We start from the raw sequence: 14305 nt of genomic DNA, 5'->3' as shown, positions 1-14305 counted from the left end.
CTTTAACATGATCATGGCATACATGTTACACTGACAAGGCAATCAACAAGAATGGCAATGACCTGCCCACTACTACACATAATGAGTAATGTAACAAATTAATTCAAGGTTTGAGCAATATTCAAAGCAATGAATTCCATAGTTTAACTACAAACTGCATGAAGAAATAATTTTAAATTTGTCTCATCCTGACTAATTCTTTACTATAATTATTTCCTCTGCTGACTTCTGTTATTATGCCATGAAAATGTGCAAACACTCATTAAAAAAAAGATTTTTCTCAGCATGCTAGACAGACTGAATAACTGACAGATTAATTATATAATTAAAAATTATATAATTAACTCACCAAACTGAATTGTATCTGGAAATGCCTGGTTTCCTGTTGTTATTTGTTCTTCTTGGAAAGAACAATAAAGTTCTCATCTAGCTTCTTGACTTGGTTCAGGATTCACACACCACAGCAGATAGTTCCCTATCATTTCACAAATCGATTTTAAGTGACATATGCTCCCAGTCTCTACTGCTAAAATGTATTTCTCAGATTTCTGCTTTACTTTGTTTTCAAAGTCCGTTAGGTAGCAAACAGGCTAAACATCTGCAGTAATGTTTCCCTTTTCCATTATACATGGAGAAACTACTACCCATGCTGTAGTGTATATGACTATGCCCCCCCAAAATAAATAATAAATAAATAAATAAAAATAAGGGCAAAGACACCGTTTTTAAATATCTGAATAATCTTTACATCCAAGTCTCCAGGAGAATGGAAATATTTTACAAGGAAAGAGCTCTGCACATGGCAATGCACATCTGATGCCTCATCTAGAAACAGAAGGAACACACACACCTCCCTATTCCCAAAGCAGTGTTCAGATACAACTGAAGAGGAGACAAATCAAGAGAGAATTGAAAGTCATCAGAAGGAAAGAAAAGGGATAGTCACTGATCACAGAAACTGATCTGGACAAGAAAGGAGCAGCATATGCTTATGCTAGCAAACAGCTCAAGGCCTTCCAGTAGAGAATGTCTACTACAAGACTAAGAGATGGCAGCAGTGAAATGGTGTCAAAAGCCAAATGGCAATGAAAATTTAAACTCAAAACTTTCCCCAGAGAAGCAAGAAGGCTAGATGGGCCGACACATTCCAACCTCTTCACCATCACAACAGAAGCCCCAAGATATTTACCAATGTGTCTGCTTCTTCAGTGCGCACACAGACACAGATTTCCAGAGACAGCAGAGAACAAGAAATGGGCATCAGAATTCCCTTTCATGATATATTGACAACAGTCTTCCCTGCAGATCATACATATAAAATGGCAACTGAGGGCACAGCTAGCTGTCAAGCAATAGGGTAGCATCAGCATGTACGTATTCAGAATAAAGGAAAAATGACAACATCCACCAAAGAATTAGTAGAAATGTGTGAAGCAGCAGATATCCAAGTACCACAAACCTTAGAAGAATAGGCCTCATCAAAGAAGAGCCAATATTCATGAAAGATTGATAAATTAGCAGAAGGAGGAGGGCTAGACATCAAAGCTGAAAAATTATAGACTTTACGGTCTTACTGTAAGCAAAGGTTCTTTAAATTTAGGCCAGATAAAAGTTAAGGAACAAGTGCCAATGTCATTTTACAGCATTCAGAACATGAAGCTGACATGAAGAGGGTTAAAAAATGGAGGTTCTCATCACAAAGGGAGGGGACAGAAAAGACAACTCTTTTGGAGAGATGGAAAAGGCTAACAAAATTGGAGGAATATGCTATAACAGCAAAGGGAGGAAGGGAAGACTTTTTCCTTTCCTTTCCTTTCCTCCCCCACTCCACCCCAAAATGGAATACTGTACAACAAACTATGGCAAACAAACGGTACAAAAAGTATGTTGTTTTAGTGAACTGTAAATACAGAATGCGGAGGCAGAGGAGAATCACAGCTAAAGAGGATAGATCTACGGCTGCCATTTTTAACATAACCCCACAAGAAGTCACCCTGAGCAAGTATGACATGAAAAATTCATCTTCACCAACAGTGGAGTTTTGCTGTATTTGTTTCAGTTAAAAATAGTTAACTAGTCTATTGTACTTTAGCCATAGTGAAAAGGACACAAATAGAGGAAACAATGTCACATTGGAGTCAAGGAGTATGAGATGGTGGGCATACGGAACAGATGAAGAACAGAACTCTTTTTAAAAAAAAAAGTTATGAGGATATAAAATACGAATATAATAACCAAAGCATGACAAGATACTAAGGGACAGAAAGAACTCTGGCTAAAAATACTATCATGGTCTGAATTACTCAAAATACAATCATGCTCATTGTGCAGCTCTGCCCGTGCAACAGGCGTGACATTAAACAGCCACAGCAGACTGCTACTAATTAAAGACTTTTTTAAAAAAAATGGGAAGTGCACAACTTTCACACAATGACATGAAACTACACACATTCCAAAACCAAAGAAGGAACTCTTCAATAAGGAAAAGGTGACATCGCTTCCATTGTGCAGGTGGAGCTGAGCAACAGGATACCAGCCATTAAATGGAAAATGAAAAAAAAAAATATAAGGTAATGTAAAAAGTAAAATCATTTGCACGAAATATAAAAATATTACAGGAGACACACTTTAAAAAGAAAATAAGGGAAACATTGACATGCCTATAGTCTGAAGTTCAGACTGTACGCATGGGGCATGAAAAGCAAGAGGGATATGATACTCTCCAAGAAGAAATGCTCAAAATAAATTGACCAAGAACTGATAAATACAAGTGGGAGATTTGTATTAATTACGGGAACACTCACAAAAGGTGGGTACTATGCACCCAACAATTCAGTTATATTTCATAAAAGACACAATTTCTAAACTGAAAAAATTAATAGATGAGAATACTATACCAAATGGTGATACAAATGCAATATTGATCAAAATACTGTTGCACAGCTCTGCTGGTACAACAGGAGTGACATCACTACCAGCCGCAAATTCCCTCTTACTAAAGAGTTCCTTCTTTGATTCCAGATTGTGCATGACTTTGTCTCACCATGTGTAAGCAACCTGTTGCTGCCAGTGATGTCTGCCACTGTGGGTGACACTCCCATTGTGCCAGTGGACTTATGTAACAGGATTAAAAAATTAAAAAAATGAATACATACATAATAGAACTTAAAAACACAATGTGCTTCCTAACAATAAACATGCTGATGAATGAAATGGAAATTACTGACCTCTGAAGACTGGCATAAGAGAACACAGATACTCTTCATTAATATTTTGCATCTATTCAAGTACAGACTGTATAAAGGTCATCTCCAAATAGCAAATCAATTTGAATCTATGTATACAAGGGCAAAGAAAAGTAAATAATTTACACATCAACTTGTATAGATATCCTGTATCAAACAGAACCAAAAAGGTATCTATTAACCTTATAAAAAATCTTGGAAATATTTAAAACTCACACAGGTTTAAAATAAATCTACCATAATACAGAATGTTATACTTCAATATATTAAAAAGACCTCAGCAGGAATTACAGAATAACAAGAGGATCCTTCCAGTATAAATATTTAGAAGTTGTCTAATGCAGTAGCAATCTTCCGTTTATAAATTCTAGTGCTCCTTATTTAGAAGGGGCTTCAGAAACTTATGGAGGATTCCTATACCAGGCTGCAAATATATGAAAATGCAAGAACACAAAAGTTATGTATGTATGTATGTATGTATGTATGTATGTATGTATGTATGTATGTATGTATGTATGTATGTATGTATGTATGTATGTATGTATGTATGTATGTATGTATGTATGTATGTATGTATGGTACTTTTATGCACCAGAAATTCATGACCAGAGCAGGGGGAATGTTCGAATCATTCAGTTTCAGTTAACCACTCTGCAGCACTATTTTGAATTTTCCAGGCAATTTTCAAATACAGTACAGCCCTACATATAATACATTCCAGTAACTTAAGAAGTTTTTATCAGAGCATGGCTAAGTGCTCCAAGTAAGGTGCATGTGGTTTTATCAGACAAACTAGAAAGAGATACAAATATTAAAATGAACAAATATAGAGCTACAACCATGGTTCCCTCTAAGGTGTGTGACTGCACCAGTGCACACTACTTTGCCCCCTCCACACAGCTTTCCTCCTCCTCCTCTACACACCCACAACAATAGTTTCCAGTCCCTTTAGTTCCAGTCACGACAGAACCCCATATGTGAGGGAGACTTGTGGGCAGGCAGAGTTGCACTCAAGAGGGGTGGACGCCTGCCCAGCAGGGTTAAAAATTAGAGGGAATGTTGGCTGAACATATTTACATACAATAAGCAACTACAGACTACAACCTCTGGCATTAAGTCATCCAAACCCATCCCCATTGAACAGAAGTTATCCACTCCCAAGTCTTCCATTGCAATTATCCAACACCAAAACAGATCCATAACTGTCATTTCTTCAATCTCTGCCACTTGATCACTTGATCTTTGCTTGCCTTTTCTCTGCAACCTGAAATAGTACCTACTAGGAATGGTTGGGCGTAGAACAGCGACAGGTTCTCTCTTAGCCTTCCCTGTTCCCAGGTCTCCAGCAAGGTGTAATGGGAGAGATGACAGTGGCACAAGTGGTGTGGATTTTCTCTCTCTCCTTCCTGTTTTAACAAGGAAAGCTATCCCTCAGTCCAACAACAGACCACACAACTGAATTTTATTATACAACTTATTTTTCTCTAGCAATTAAGAGCCTGAAGCACAATAAAGCCAACACTTCTAATTCTTAATAAGATTAACATGCAGCACATTAATGAATGACAGTAATTCCCAAACTTCCTCTTTGTAGTTGGCTACTTTTTAAAATGAAAGCAGAATAAGCGGATTCTGTTGGGTCAACAGGAACACAGTTTTCTTTCTAACTGTGTCCCTAGCACATTATGGCGTTTGCCCATGCATAGTTACTATCACAATGTTGTCTTCACAGTTCTGCTTTGGAAGGTTTGACCACAAAGGTCCCGTCCGCTATCTCTGTACACCATCAGGGTATGTCCCTTCATCAAGCAAAGCTGGGCAATGCCCATGAGCAAGATCATGCACCCTTGTTCAATCAGCCTTCAGGAACATATTTTAAAGAATGCATCAAGAGCAGAAAGCAGCCTGTACCTTCTAAAAGGCTCAAGCCATGGATTAGTAATTCAGTAGAACCCTAAGCACAAGGCCATTGCTGTTATTGTTAGGCAGCAGCAAGCTGTGTTGGATTACTGCTTGGCAGAAGCCTGGGGCCATGTTGGAAGGCAGTACATTTTCTTACCGGTGTAAAATCGAAAATCCTGAAAGAAGCTTATCAAAGGAATGGGATGAAACGGGTTAGTTTTAAAGAGAAGATTGTTAGATCATATTTTATGGTGAGTATTAACAACTTTTTGTTGGTGTAGGAAAGACAAATGTCCCATTCCGGCTCTTCCAGAAACCCACACTGCAAATTCTGTACATGAACTCTTAATACAAGATCATCATGACTCTACCTGGTATTGTGATTACAAGCCAGGACACTGATGTAATCCAGCAAAAACACACAGCAACTACAGACTATGTGCTGATTCAGAAGTATCCTAACAAACTTGCTTTTAAGCTTAAATGAGTAAAATTGCATAATTCAGTTATAATCTAAAAGCAAAAGGAAGTTTCTCTCTGAGCTCACAAACACACACATCTCCACAAAAATTGCCTCTACATTTGACAATTGATACCCATCCCAAACAGATTATTCAACTGTATGCCTTTCCACATATCAACCAAATGATCTAAAACCCTTCTTTGGAAGAATATTTTTTCTCCATTTAATACACAGAAAGCTACTTCTTATTCTTGCTGCTGTTCTTCTTGTCATTGTCATAGTGATCAACACCTTACAAATGGTACTCAAAGAAGGACTGCAGTTGAAAATTGAGAAATATCATCTAGGAAATCAAAACAGAATACTATCCCTGTTTCAGAAAGTGTATAAATGCAAACAAACAAACAAAGGATAATGTTTTTATCAAAGAACTGCATAATAAGTTGCAAGATACAGCACCTTCTTTCTAATGGATGGGTTCACATGCAGTAATAAGCCATGGGTTCTAGCTTGTTTAACCACTATCTGAATGAACCACCAGCTAATATACAAAGCCCATTCATCTCACTCTTGCTTTGACTGTACCTTCTTCGGAATGGGTAAAACCCCCATGCAAGGACTGACTAACTAATTCTGGCTTGTCTGAGGGCAATTAATCAAAATATCAGATTCAGACATCTTGCTAAGTTATTCCTACCTGTTTTGTATATCTATTTTGCATGATGGGAAAAGGCAAACAGGAATAATAATGCTACCCACACAAACATGCTGCTGCTTCATGCTGTGGGTTTCGGCTTACACGCAAATCTGCTCATCTGCATCCACCACCTCCAACACATGTTTAGCCATATACACACTTAAAACGATAACACTACAGTACAAGGGAACAAATACTCTCACCTGAAGCAGCTTTAAGTTGTGATGCCTAAATAGTATTTAATAATTACATTTTTTTAACCTAGAAGTCCATCAGATTTCTTTCAATGCCTGTCTTGAAAAGTAATACTAATCTAGTTCAGCAGCCTCTCATCTGCCTCCCAACATGGCTATTGTGTATAAATTAAATGGCACTCATTTTTATGAGAGAGAAGAGAGGACTGAAAGGAAGGGAATGGAAGGAGGGGATTTTGTACCTGAGCCTATTGAACGTCCAACGGAGTCAGAGGAAAGAACCACTGAATCTGTAACACAAGAGTACAAGTTCATTTTTCCCTTGTCATATACATCCATTAATTGTTTACAAGAGGCTCTTTTCCTCTTCCTCCATAAAACTGGCTACACATGCAGCAGAGGAATTCAGACCATAACATTTTTGTGTGCTACATGTGCAGCTGATCAATACACATTCGAGCGAAACATTAAATATTTCTGGCCCAGAATTATACCCTTTTGAGGAAGAGAACAAACAACTGTACCAGAAATTCAGCTTATAGAAGTCAGTAGGAGGCAAGTTACTTACTGCCTTAGAGGAGCTACAAAAATAAATTTTAGAAATTATTCTTGAGTCACGATAGAGAGGATAGATTCCATTAGCTGCACAATTAAGCAAACTATTGTGTCACAGAATATCCAAATGTCTCTTCATATTCGGTGAGTAAATAAACCATTAAACAGAAGAAATATAAGCAAGAACAATGTTAGATACACTTGTGAATGAAAGCAGATGCCATCTCAAATACAGTTCAAGAATGACTGCTGGAATTATATGAACTCTTAATTTTCATAATGTTTCTTATCAATACTGTCCACAGTAACACTTCTCAAAGTAACAGAAGGCTCATGACAAAGAGCATGTATGGCTGTCTGATGAGACAAGAAACACTTTATGGAATTTAGACACATTAAATCATAGAAATAAGGTAATGCAATCTCTGATACTGGAACAGATATATAACCATTGTGACTAGTAGCCATTGATGGCCCTAACTTCCATGAATTTGTCTAATTCCTTTCTAAAGCCATCCAGGTCAGCATCCATCACTATATCCTATGGCAATGAATTCTACATTGTAACTATCTGATGTAGGAAGCACTTCCTTCTATCTGTGCTCACTTTCTCCACAATTTCCACACCATAGATCACTTCATACATTGCCAGCCTGTCCCTTTACCTTTTTTCTAAGCTAAAACAAAGCCAAGTTAAAAGAGTTTATAATGTTTGCATCTTAAAACTCCATCAATATTTTTTCATGAAAGTTTTATCTTGTCATCTAGCTTTCAAACCCACATTTATATCCTGCTTTTTTCCTTCAACAAGCATAAGGCTTTAAACATGACTTTTCCCTAGTTTATCCTTCCTACAACTCTGAGCAGTAGGCAGACTTAATGGCTAAGTGGAGATCTGAAGGTGAGTCTCGAATCTCTGTCCAACATTCTAACCACTATACTACACTGCTACATTGCTCTAAAATCCAAATTTCACTTTAAAGCCAAGAACTGATTAAAAAATTATCTTTCCCTTGTTTCTTCCTGAGATAGCTAGTATAATGTATAGCTAGTATAATGTGATATGGCCACAATTGTATGGGTTGGACAGTTTGCAGGTCCCAAAGCTTTCCCTGTAAAAGCTGCTAATCCGAAGACCAAGTCACACCTTTTGCTATTTTCTGAACACTTGCCAATTTTTCAACATCTGTTTTTGGAATGATGCATATTGAATTCAGTGGAGGAATTTAGTAGAAGTTCATTTCACATTGTACAATGAGCCTGAAAACACTTTACTCCTGGCCTTCATTTTTCTCCTCAAGCAACCAAAGGATCAGCACATGTCTATTTATGTGTGCCTGCGTCCTTTCCGTTAAATCAGACTGGAAAGTTAGGTATGCAGAAAGAGACACACAGCAGCAATAGTTGTGAGAGAGTGGTAGCAAAATCTGGCTCCCTCTATTCCTCAAATCATATACAAACTTTACCATGCTCTTCTTTGTGGTTTTAAATGTACTGACCTGGGACACAAAGTAAGCTAGCTGGAGAAAGCTCACAGAACTTTCCCTCTCCTTTCCTCATCAGCCTGTTGGGCTCTATGAAAAGCTTTTCCAGATTGTCAATGGTCTGTGAAGGAAGGGGGAATAATCCAAAAAATGGATGATGTTTGCCCAACTTGGGAAAATTCCCCTCTCCCTCAAAAGTATTTTGCTCATCAACCCACAGTATTTTCACTGGGCACAGGTTCTCCAGTAGGGGAACAAGGGACAGAAAACTTTCCTATGTTGACTTAGGTCAACTTCTCCTGGGACCCAGGCTGCTGTCTTTTAAGCCATTTCTCACTTTCTTTTTCCTTGCACTGTAAACAGAGATAAAGCTCTTCAGAGGACCATGTTCAGCAATGGATTGTCTTTAGTCTGAAGGTATAAAACTATATGCAAAGGTTCTATACCATACAGAATGGAGTCCTGAGAAATCATGAAACAAACCACTAATCTCACAGGAGTAATAAAAGTGTAATAAAAGTTTGGTACAGTTTTTGAATTACATACCACAGGAATAGAATCCTCTGGAATCAAAGCCAAACATACTGAGGCAGCAAAGCTAATCTGGCAGCTCCTTTAAATAATTGCAGATCTTGAATACTCTTGTAGAGATCAGTCTTTTCAAAACTGACACCACTAAGAACTAGACAGGTTTTTTTTATAAAAAATTCTTTTGATATAGACTATTCCAAACCAAATGCTGGCTTGGAATCAAAATGTATCACTAGCTGTTTCTGAGAATTTTTTGGCCAATGCTGGACATTTCTTATAGGCTTCTGCCATGCATATATGCACAAATATGGTATTCCAATTACCTCTTACAAATCCACTTGGATTACAGTTTAGTATAACAATGGTTATCATCATTCATCACCACAGTTTAGGTAAACAGAGCATCACAGAGATGTTGGTTGTAAGGAGTTCTGATAAACAGGATGCTTGCAATTCAGTCACCAGGGTGATAATGTCTAACAAGACTTGCTTAGGTGTATATGTCATTACTTTATACATCAGCCCAGCAAGCCTAATTTTTTAACCTCTGTAAGGTTCCCATAACTACAAAACCAGGAGAACCAAGTACTGCACAGTATTAAGAAATCAGTCTTGTCAGATAACAAATTGAGGGGGATCAGGATAATCAGGCAGAAATTCCACTTCTGTCCTTCTCCATTCGAGAAGTGAGATTTTCACTATCCCCTGTCCTTTCTCCATCTAAGGAGCCTCTTCTGACCAGGGGGAAGTCAAACCAATGTGGAGGATATATCAGAGATCTCCTACCAACTCTCCTCAGAATGAAGAAGCTACTTGGATTTGTAGTGAAACTTTTCAACCTAATAAGAAAGAAGTCCAGTTGGAATGTCTAAAACGTTCAGGTATTTATCCTAATGTCACACACTCCACTGTGTCCACTGAAACTCTAGTTCAAAAGTGGGCAGACTTTAGGACCTGATTCTTTCTTCTTTTCTTCCTCCCCTCCCCCTCTTCACAGGAATCCTAATGTCTATCAGAGCAGAAGCAAAAAGCAACGACAAAGCAGCTAGGGATCCATGAGCCCTCCAGATATTGTTGGTCACCTACCAACCCTTGTGATAAAGGCCAGCGGTAAGAGACTGTGAGAGTAATGATTCATCAACATGGGATCCTTCTAATTTGAAATAAAAGAATTTTCAGCCCAGGAATTTTTCTGAATATCAAAACTGAACAAAGCTCTTAGTCCTTCAAAGCAAGACAGATACAAACACACAAACACAAACCACTGCAGAAGTGCAGTCAAATTGTTCCTTATAATGTTGAACAACTGAAGCCAGAAATCTTCACAGATCTATAGTCCAATCTAGCTTATGTCTTCAATTGCTTTTGCTGCACTTTTTGCTATTTCATTGTTCCCAGTTCCTCAGAAAACTAAGAAATCAAACATGCTTATACAAGAAGGAGGGGGCTTTTAAAAGTGATCATTTGAATTGTTCAGGCCATGTCCTCAATCCCTAGTCAACTAGCACATGCAGGATGTGCACATTGCAGAGTCTACCAGAACTGCAGGATGTGTACCATACAAACATATACAAGAATTGGAGCAAGCGCCAATCTGGAGTGCTGAAAGCCTCAGTACATGTATGCCTTTTACATGTACTGAAGTAACTATTCCCTGTCCCAAATCATGGGCCTCTCTAATTCTAAGAAAGAAAAACACGGAACATAAACTTTTGGAAACTTCACTGAATATACATGTTAGTATCAGAAAACAAGGAAGTGCAACTGTGCTATAAACTATTTCGGACCTCTTGACCCTATCTCAAAAAAACCCTGTAATTTCTTGTTAAAAGCAAGAGCACAGGTCAGAAGACAGTCCCACCAAGCTCACATGTAATTTACAAACTTCTAACAAGACATTCACAAACCCAATGGACTAACAGATCTTGCCACATCAGTCAGTGCTTCCTTGACACAACAGAGCCTCCTTGACATAAGAATAGACAGATTCTGGCTGTTCCTACAATCATATACACCAGTGGTTCCCAACCTTGGATCCCCAGATGCTCTTGGACTACAACTCCCAGAAATCCTAGCCAGCACAGCTAGTGGTGAAGGCTTCTGGGAATTTTAGTCCAAGAACATCTGGGAACCCAAGGTTGAGAACCACTGATTATACACTATACTCTAGGAATACATTTTTAAAAGGCATGATTTACCCATTGTTTAATGCTCCTAGGAGCAGCATCCTGCTATTTCACACAGTCCTGAGGTGACTTTCAGATCCTCCAAGCTGGATACTGTTTACAGACACACTACAACTGAAGCATATCGAAGAAGCCAAATGTGTATGCATCTTTTAAACTGTAGTACATCTAACGAACTATTCTCACCAGAAGCACAAAATAAAGCTTTAGTCCAGTAATGTATATATTGGCCCAGAATCCAGTTCATCACCATGTAACGTAACATTATGCAGGTGTAATTTTGCCATCCATTACACCCAGTCAACACAGACTGCACAATTATCTTGCGAAATCAATCATATGGTTCCTGATGTGACAAACTGCACAATATGCCAGCAGAAGTGCTCTGTGGATGGCACTATTGTAACTACTGTAGATGTAACTTCAAATTAAGCCTGCAAAGCTATGCAACAATATTTCAGCCAATGTATGTCAAGTATCTTCCTTTGTGTCTGAAGCAATTTCAAGCTGAAAGCTCCCCTTCCTCCACTTACTAGCTCCCAATTGTTACATACAGCACTGATGTTACCTGTCTGTCATGGGTTTGGAGGGAAAGTTCCATCCTATGGGGAGTGGAAGGCGGGACATCAGGAGGAGGGGCTGTGCTGTATATATATGTGGAGCTTGTGAGGAGAAGCTGGAGGAAGAGCTGACAGAAGAAGCTTGAGTGGGAGTCTGTGTGTCAGACAGGGTACTACTGTGTGTCAGTCAGTACCAACCTGATAGGTTCAGGTGTCTTTATGGGTAGCCAGAACTGATAGGTTCAGGGTCTGTGCTTTATTTAAAGGTGTTCTGTGTGAACCAAACTGGTGTATGTATGCTTGAGACTAAGCCACGTTACTGTATCTTATCCATTTGATCATTTTATTTTCCCTGTGTGTTATTTAAATAAACCTTATTCCTTTGTTTGTTAAAAATCCATTCCTGGTCTGTGTGACTCCTTATAGGGAATGGTTGGTGGCAGCTTAGTTAACGTGTGGCAGATCCCAGTAGGTCTGGGTTTGTCACATTGATTGGTGTCCAGCGGGTGGGATACGACTGGTCCAGTTGTCCAGCGGTCCAGCAAAGCCTTGGCAAGTGTGCCCAGAGCAAGGGGGGTCTAGTCAGGGACAATCTGAGAGCACGTAGGTAATCTTCTAGGTGTACCTCACGGGGGGGTGCACTAGTAGAAGAACGTGTAACCTCAGATTGGGGGCTAGAGTAGGGAGCTCTGAGGCAGCCTGTTTTGGCGGGAAAAAGCTGAGGCAAAACTGTGAAATAGCAGTGTGCCTGACCACTTTATCTGTCTCCTGAGAAACCTATATGTGGGACAGGAAGCAACAGTTAGAACTGGTCATGGAACAACTGAGTGGTTCAAAATTGGGAAAGGAGTACGGCAAGGCTGTATATTGTCCCCCAGCTTATTTAACTTATATGCAGAATACATCATGCGGAAGGCTGGACTGGAAGAAACCCAAGCCGGAATTAAGATTGCCGGAAGAAATATCAACAACCTCCGATATGCAGATGATACCACTCTGATGGCAGAAAGTGAGGAGGAATTAAAGAACCTTGTAATGAGAGTGAAAGAGGAGAGTGCAAAAAACGGTCTGAAACTCAACATCAAAAAAACTAAGATCATGGCCACTGGTCCCATCACCTCCTGGGAAATAGAAGGGGAAGATATGGAGGCAGTGTCAAATTTTATCTTCCTGGGCTCCATGATCACTGCAGATGGAGACAGCAGCCCTGAAATTAAAAGGCGCCTTCTTCTTGGGAGGAAAGCGATGACAAATCTGGACAGCATCTTGAAAAGCAGAGACATCACCTTGCCAACAAAAGTCCGAATAGTCAAAGCTATGGTTTTTCCTGTCGTGATGTATGGAAGTGAGAGCTGGACCATAAAGAAAGCAGACCGCCGAAGAATTGATGCCTTTGAATTGTGGTGCTGGAGGAGGCTCTTGAGAATCCCCTGGACTGCAAGGAGAACAAACCTATCAGTTCTAAAGGAAATCAAGCCTGAGTGCTCACTGGAAGGACAGATCCTGAAGCTGAGACTCCAGTACTTTGGCCATCTAATGAGAAGAAAAGACTCCCTGGAAAAGACCCTGATGTTGGGAAAGTGTGATGGCAAGAGGAGAAGGGGACGACCGAGGATGAGATGGCTGGACAGTGTCTGCGAAGCAACCAACATGAACCTGACACAACTCCGGGAGGCAGTAGTAGACAGGAGGGCCTGGCGTGCTCTGGTCCATGGGGTCACGAAGAGTCGGACACGACTAAACGACTAAACACAGCCTGCCTGCTGAGAGGCCCAGCAGAGGGGGGGTAGACTCTAACTCGCTACAGTTGCAAGTAGTGCTGAAGGACAGCAGCAATCTATAGAAAGCTGGTTCTGAGGCAAAAGAAAAAAAAAAGTGGTCGTTTTATTTTGAGGCTTGACTTTTTAAAGCAGCCTGTTCTGAGGGGGGATTATGCCCTTGACTCGAAGCCAAATGGCAGAAATGGGTGAAGTGAAAGACCCCCAGGTTGACCAAGGTTCTGAGGATGAATTTGGCTCAGTGCAGGGTGACAGCACGGGAGAACAAAACCCAGAACTCAGAAAAATACTCATAGCCCAACAGCATGAACTGAGGGTGAGGGAAATGGAGGAAAGGGAAAGAGAGAAACAGAGGCAATTTGAGTTAGAGAGAGAGAGAATGGAAAGGGAAGAAAGATTGGAGAGAGAGAGAATGGCGTTTGAATTAAGAAAACTGGAACTGATGAACCAGAACAATAATAACAATAGGGATTCTGAGGGAGGCCAATTGTCTAAAGCTGACCTGAAGAAATTCCCTGTGTACCACAAGGGAGATTGTCCTGAGGTGTTCTTTTCCCTAGTGGAAAGAGCGTTTGTGGACTTCTCAGTGAGGGAAACTGAGAAGATGACCATCATGCGATCTTTAATCAGTGGTAGCCTGGCTGAGGTTTATTCAGAGATGCCACAGGAACTGATGAGAGATTTTGCAGAGTTTAAAAAACTGGTGTTTG

General features: G+C 39.7%; 1 protein-coding gene across 10 annotated transcripts in view; it reads right to left on the bottom strand.

Moving 5' to 3' along the window:
* ST3GAL3 (ST3 beta-galactoside alpha-2,3-sialyltransferase 3) overlaps positions 1 to 14305 on the bottom strand; it is a 243994-nt gene that overhangs the window by 187734 nt on the left and 41955 nt on the right. For 4 of the 10 annotated variants that reach the window (XM_020783380.3, XM_072997515.2, XM_078392808.1 and 1 more), the window contains one exon: positions 6744 to 6791. The exons of 4 other annotated variants lie outside the window; for them this stretch is intronic. In XM_020783380.3, the coding sequence (XP_020639039.2) occupies positions 6744 to 6791 (48 nt within the window). Of the gene's footprint in view, positions 1 to 3227; positions 3308 to 6743; positions 6792 to 14305 lie in introns of those variants that run through there. 2 more of the 10 variants (XM_072997514.2, XM_078392810.1) reach the window with 2 other exon arrangements.

This window comes from Pogona vitticeps, chromosome 4, assembly GCF_051106095.1.
Source record: "Pogona vitticeps strain Pit_001003342236 chromosome 4, PviZW2.1, whole genome shotgun sequence".
In the NCBI taxonomy this organism is placed as follows: Eukaryota; Metazoa; Chordata; class Lepidosauria; order Squamata; family Agamidae; genus Pogona; species Pogona vitticeps.
The sequence above is the reverse complement of the archived record's forward strand: the minus strand, read 5'-3'. Positions and strand labels throughout refer to the sequence as shown.